Genomic DNA, 6,481 nt, shown 5'->3' on the forward strand with positions numbered 1-6,481 from the left:
GAAGCACCTTGGATAATCTCCAGAAATCAATTTAAAGGGTAATAAAATAATTGCCGATGTAATATTTTCCCTATAATTATTACGAAAACAGAAACTAAGTAAAAGTAAGTATTTATATTTGCATACAAGCTATTTAGATTGTCAAAAAGCCTGTGTTTTTAGGGTTATTAACGAAGTTCGTGTACTCAGACCAGTAATATTTGGGGTCACAAGATTATGCCATGGATCTTTTGTGGGTCAGAAGACAAAAAGTTTGGGAAACAATATTTTAGACAACTTATGAAAAGTCTACCCTAAAGATGGAATAACTGGAAGCTCTTTTGGACATATGCATACAGTAATGCAAACAAATCAAATATATAAMCAACATGAGTAATTTATTCATAGCAAAATTTTCATACGTCTGCACAAGTTGTCTAAAACCTTAACAGTGAGAACATTTAACAGGACAGTCTTCACTTTTTTAAAAACAAAACTTGAACCCACCATTGCGGAACCAAGTWATTTTAAAGTGAAAACATTAAATATACAAAGAAAATCTGATAATTTTGGAAAAACCTGAAGGGAGTTTTTWCCTAAAATGCACATTAATATTGCAAATACTAGCACAATGGAGGGTTTTATTCATAAATTACAAAACATACTACCATAACTCGGGGTTCAGTCTGGTCTAAATATGTCAACACTTAAAGGGGCTGTGGACARAACTGTAAACCTGGTATTATTGACATTAGAACCAGCCACGTCACAACCACCTGTTTAACCTGCAACACTGASGGGGTTCAGACAATAACCTGAAGGATAAATCCTATTGTTCACTTTTAAATAAATATTTGACCAAATCTACATTTAATTGAATACACTCAGAGACAATTATTACTGTAGCCCACATTTTAAATTGTTTTAGGTGAGAATGCTCTACTTMATGACAGTCAACCACAGAAAAACTCACTGAATGACCTTTGCTAACAAAGGCAGACGTCTTGATGATTATATCCTGATTTAATATTCATTAAAGTATTGCCTGTTGGAGCATTACTTTGAAGGAAATWTAGATTTTTATTCTGAGAGAATAGTCTGGAACCACTTATGTTTTCCAGACTATTTTCCGTTTTTGTTCTTATCCAGGTTTGAAAAATGCTAAAAATCAAATTCCACTCTTTTGCAGAGGAACCTGTGAGACCTTGAACGTAAACCAGCCTTCATACAGCGCCAGGCAGCCGTCCAGTGAGGTTCGGCCACAGGAAGCGTGTTTGTGGAAACTTACATTTTGACATGTCGCTGCTCGATGTCCACCCTGGACAGCTCCTCCTCCTCCAGGTCAGAGTCCCCGCCGGAGCTACTTTCCGTTACGTCTGAGTCAAAGGCGCTTTCTGCTGAGTGGAGGTTGGCCGATCCACTCAAATACAGCTTCTCCAGCTCCAGGGGCATGGAGCCGCTTTTCAGGAACCGGCTCAGGCCGTCTCTGTTGTTGGAGGACGAATGACGCCCGGTCCTCCACGCCGCCGAAGACGGGGCCACCTCCGACTTGCGGCTGCCGGCTCGTAGCCTGCTAAGAGCMGAGTCCAAGAAGCCGCCCAGCTGCTGCTGAATGTGCCGCTCCACCTGCTTGGCCTGCACCACCTGAAGGCGTTTGCGCAGGCGCCGCAGCCGGTTCTCGATCTCGGCTTGGCGCCTGCTGTTTAGGAGCGTGCGCTCCCGGACGTGAGCGTCGAGGCTGTCTGAGGAGGAACCGCAGGGTGGAGGAGGCTTGGGTGCAGCTGTGCATGATGGGGAGCTCTGCTGGCTGCTGCCCGGTCTCTCCCTATCAGAACCCTGACTGGTGTTTGTGTGAGAATCGGCCTTGTCCAAACAAACTCGCTCAGAGGGGCTCGGGTTGTCCTGGGTGAAGGGGGGCAGACTAGCAGAATGAAGCACCGACGGTTCAAGGTTATTCCCATCTGCATTCTGAGAAGCTCCGGCGGAACTCTTCTGTTTGAGGCTTTCTTTTACTTGGATGTGACCTGATATGGTAGCGGTGAAAGTCTCCGAGTCCAACGACAGGTTCTGGGACTGAGAGTCCGTGGCGGCAGGAGGCTTATCACCGTTCACCGCCACCACGCAGCCCGAGCCCGACATGGTGGCCAGCTTCTTGGCCAGGCCGTTGACGGGCGTCATGGACTGGCCACTCCCGTTTGTGCTGCCACTCATGAGGCTTTTCAGCTGACCACCGGACAGTTCTATCGCCTGCCTCTTCCTCAGGAGGAAGTCTCCCCCGCCGTTGAGCAGGGAGCCGGGCAGGATTCTGTGACTTTTCAGCACAGACTGTTTGATGAGGACACCTTGCAGCTTGATTGACTCCTTAGTTGCGGGGACAGATGTCACATCAGAGCATAAATATGAAGCCACCAGGGGCTGAAGTTTGCCCAGGGTCGAGGCCTGGGACACGGAGTCAGTTTGGGGCGGCGGCTGCTGCTGCTGCTCCTGGTCGCCGCCGCAGAAGTCGAGGGGGCAGTCGTCGGCGCCGACCTTGCACTTGGCGGGGCCGCTGCTGTGGATGAGGATGTTGCTGGCGTTACCGTTGTTCTCTGCACTGGCTGGTGAGAGGCTGGAGGATGGGGCAGCCAGTTTGAAGCGGATGTGGTGAGCTTCGGCTGGGGCGTCAGTGAGAGCGGGCGCCATCGCAGCCATGCAGTGCAGAGGGACGGGCACCGCGGCCTGCTCCACTCCACCCGCTTACTGCCCCWCCAGAGGACAGCCTGCAGAGRACAGGACAGGACAGACGAGAAAAAAAAAGTTAACCTGAGAGAAGATACAGCCAAACATTTTCCCTATTCATTATTAAAATCATACATATTTCAATTATATTGATGCAGTTATAAAGTGACATAAAAAATACTGCAAAGTGACAACTTACTTTAAAACCAAAATGTTCTTCTTACCCACATATTAAAAAGTAAAACTTCACAGCAAATCTATACTAAACGTAAAAATAAAATACCTGCATAACAGGTTCTGTAAGTCTTTACAGACTGGAAAATTACCAACCACCACGCAGAGAGCAGCAATTTCTCATTATTAGACACCAATTATCAATATAAATGCAATAAAACTAGTAATCTACATTCTAAGTTTAACAGACAAACCATCTTACCTTCTCCCACACAAACACACAAGATCAGATAAATGTGGTTAAACTATGACCTAAATGAACCGGACTTTGGACTTTAAGCTTGCAAATGAAACCGGTTTTAAAAATAAGACATGCAAGATGTTTAAGCTTCCTTTTTTAAATCATTTATAGCCTTTTTACTTCATCCAAAAATAAAATATATTCCGTCAAATTATTATGCTCAAGCTAGGATCGAACTGAGTTGCAGATATTGGGAAACAAGTTATCAAAATAAAAATCCTTTAAAAAAATCCCAAAATACATTATTTTTTAGGTGATTTTGACCAAATCTTGCATGTTTGCAATCAAGCAGCCACAAATCACATGGCATCTTTTTAAATGGCCAGTTTTGTAAAATCACAGACTAAACGCACACAGCTTGCAAAACTACATTATTGGCCGTGCACATCATTTTGTTGTCTACCTCAGCTCGTTTTGTTCCCACTTTGGCAGAAACCCCCCCCCCCCCTGTGTTTATGATTCAAACTGCTGCAGTGCACTTATGGATAGATCTGGAGAAGTTCTTAATATTGTTGGTGTGGTTTCCTGTCAGAGGAGCGCTTCAGAGCAGCAGTCTTCTCGTCTCATGCTCTGTAATTGGGTCGGAGTCCAAGGTGTGGAGCAGAATGGACAGATGTCTTGTTTTGAAGACAAGAATAGGCGAAAAAATTCTTTAACTTCATGCGAAGTCACTGTGAATCAATCTTCTGGTAAAATGGTAAATGGACTCCAAAAAGTTTTACACTTCAGACACACACACACATCCACACACTGATGATGGTAAGCTATATTGTAGCCACAGCTGCCCTGGGGCGCACTGACAGAGGCGGGGCTGCAATGCACCGGCACCTCCGGGCCCTCTGACCACTATCAGTAGGAAAGGCAGGTGAAGTGCCTTGCCCAAGGACACAACGACTGAGACAGTTGGAATGGAAGTGTTTAATGAAAAAGTCTAAAGATTCAAACATTCAGCACTTAGCGATGTTCTGTAAACGTTTAGAGGTTTAATCAATGACTTTTACTGGTTGGACAGAGTGGCCATATTGTAATTTTTAATAGGCAAAAGCTAACAAATACAAAAAGGTTCTACTCAGAAATATAGCCATGATAATTTGTTTACATTGATAGCCTGCCCCTTCCAATATGGCGTCGCACTCCTCTATTCTATACACCTCATTGGATTTAATATTAGCCAAAGGGTTTTTTCATGCTAGCATATTGCTTTGGTCGTCTTGTTTAGCCAGCCATTAGCCTAGCCTACCCTGGTTAATGACTCATGTCCATATCTCCATACCACATCCTGAGCTCAGATCCCACAGCTGATAATCGATTAATAACTATTAAAACATCACTTCAAAAATGACCAGACTATCCCTTTAAGTGCTGACCTTGGRGAAACGGGATGCAAAAGATACAGATGGAATACCAGCAGTCACCTGAGCTAYGGGCAATAAATAATTCCCACAACAAGCATCCGTCTGCAAACAAGCCCTCAATGTCACTTCATCACAAGGCCGGTGTTAAGAAAGCAAAAGCTACGCAACTCATTTCTGACGGGGAGAAAAACAGGTGAGGCCAAATGCAAATAACCCAAACCCCACTGCCCTACATGTGCCCTGTCAAGTCAGCATGCAGCAGGGAGAAGAGGTGGATCCAGGCCCAACTCGTGTCGTCATCCTGACAGGATCATTGGGTAATTTATTTTGTTTAAAAAAAACTAATTGAAATCCTCCCACTTTTAGTGACACTACTGATGGGAAAGACACACAAAAACACCCCCCAGGATGCAATCACACATCTTTAACATGCATGATTGTTTTGGCCTGATAAGAAACTAAAAACGGCGGTTTTGAACAGAGCTGGACCCTCTGCAGGCTCAGATGAATGGGGGCTCAGTGTTTCACCGCAGTTTTCTGTCAGGCGCGCACTACGCCATGTTGGTATTTCCGAAGCAGATTATGCAACGCGATTCATCCACCTAAAAACCACCCATTCCCCTTTAAACACTCCAACAGACCCGGGGCTACACCCGGGAGGAAGTCCATCCAACAAATAAGTGACTAAAAACCGAGCAGGCTGTTTCTGATGCCACATCTAACGTGAACTATAACCATCAAAATGTCTTCCTGGTGTTTACCAAAGCGTTTAAAAGGCAGCAGTTTGATCGGGACGTGTTATTCTGATTAGTTATAAAAACATGATGGGTTTGGATCACACRGAGCCCTGCTGGGGAAACAAAGATCAGCTAAACCAGATCGTTAAACCCTTCCACTTAGATAACGCAAACGTGAAAATGCACGTCCAGCCCCGGAGAAGAAGAAGAAAAGCTGCTGATGCAAGAAACAACCTGCTGGCAAAGAAGAAACTGCAGTGAAACGAACCGAACATATCCCCGTTAACGTCGAGCTGGAGGCCAACTCTTGACTTTCTACGTAGGCGAGTAAACAATTAGAGACTACGTAACCTGCGGCCACTCCGGGTTTAATTACGCCCAAACTTATAATGTTTAAATAGTCGGGTGAACGCAGGAGATAAACGCGGGTTTGGACGGTAAACATGCGGATATCATAACCAGACAGCCTCGTTGAGGATAACAACTGTTAAACAGCTTTAATGTAGACGTGATTAAACTACAGGAACAAACACGGGCGGCTTGATTTTAATGTAAAAAGGCCTTTCCGCTGCCTTACGTGGGTGAAACGGCCCGTGGGTGATCAGACAGCGGAGCAGAAAACGTAAAAAGCTGAGAAGTTGGGAGTAGACCCAGGCAGTCTGGCTAGCTCGCTAACAAAGAAAAAGGAGGAACCTACCACGTGACGAGGTTGCACTATCCGAGGGAATTTCGGCAACAGTCCCCTGCAGTTTTGGTGGAAAAAAAAAACACACACACACACACAAGGCCACTAACACAAAATACACGAGGCTTGACTCGATCACGCTGCCATTAATAGATCCAAACGACCAGAACAAAAACACGGAGGGAAAGGGGGCCCCGRGTTTTGTCGGAGCTCGGCTCGGCTTCGTTCCGGATTCGGCTATGGCTGGGCGAATCAACGAGCTACACCTCGGCTCGCCTCGCCTCGCCGCTGCCGCGAATACGAGCCCGGGCCGTGGAAAAAACCGTCCGTCCGAGTCCGAATTACTTCAAATGTGGACGATCCCGAGGCAGTCCTGGGCCGAAAAGCCCGGTTCCCAGTGACAGAAACGTAATCCGGGAGGCGGTTCGTGGCGAGCCTTTTTCTCTCGTTTTAGGGAGAGACGCTTAGAAAATGGCGGCTAGTAGCTCTCGGTCGGATTTGAGTCTGACAAACACACAAGTGCTGTGTGTGC

At 45.8% G+C, this 6,481-nt stretch overlaps 1 protein-coding gene across 1 annotated transcript in view; it reads right to left on the reverse strand.

The window, feature by feature from the left end:
- LOC106521998 (KAT8 regulatory NSL complex subunit 1) overlaps positions 1-6,022 on the reverse strand; it is a gene marked incomplete at its 5' end in the record, with an annotated part of 38,278 nt that extends 32,256 nt beyond the window's left edge. Inside the window, 2 exon segments of the mRNA XM_014014816.1 lie at positions 1,268-2,738; positions 5,962-6,022. Of these exon segments, the coding sequence (XP_013870270.1) occupies positions 1,268-2,670 (1,403 nt within the window).
- Between the last annotated feature and the right edge of the window lie 459 nt (positions 6,023-6,481).

The sequence above is a fragment of the Austrofundulus limnaeus genome, unplaced genomic scaffold, assembly GCF_001266775.1.
Source record: "Austrofundulus limnaeus strain Quisiro unplaced genomic scaffold, Austrofundulus_limnaeus-1.0 Scaffold119, whole genome shotgun sequence".
Lineage (NCBI taxonomy): Eukaryota > Metazoa > Chordata > Actinopteri > Cyprinodontiformes > Rivulidae > Austrofundulus > Austrofundulus limnaeus.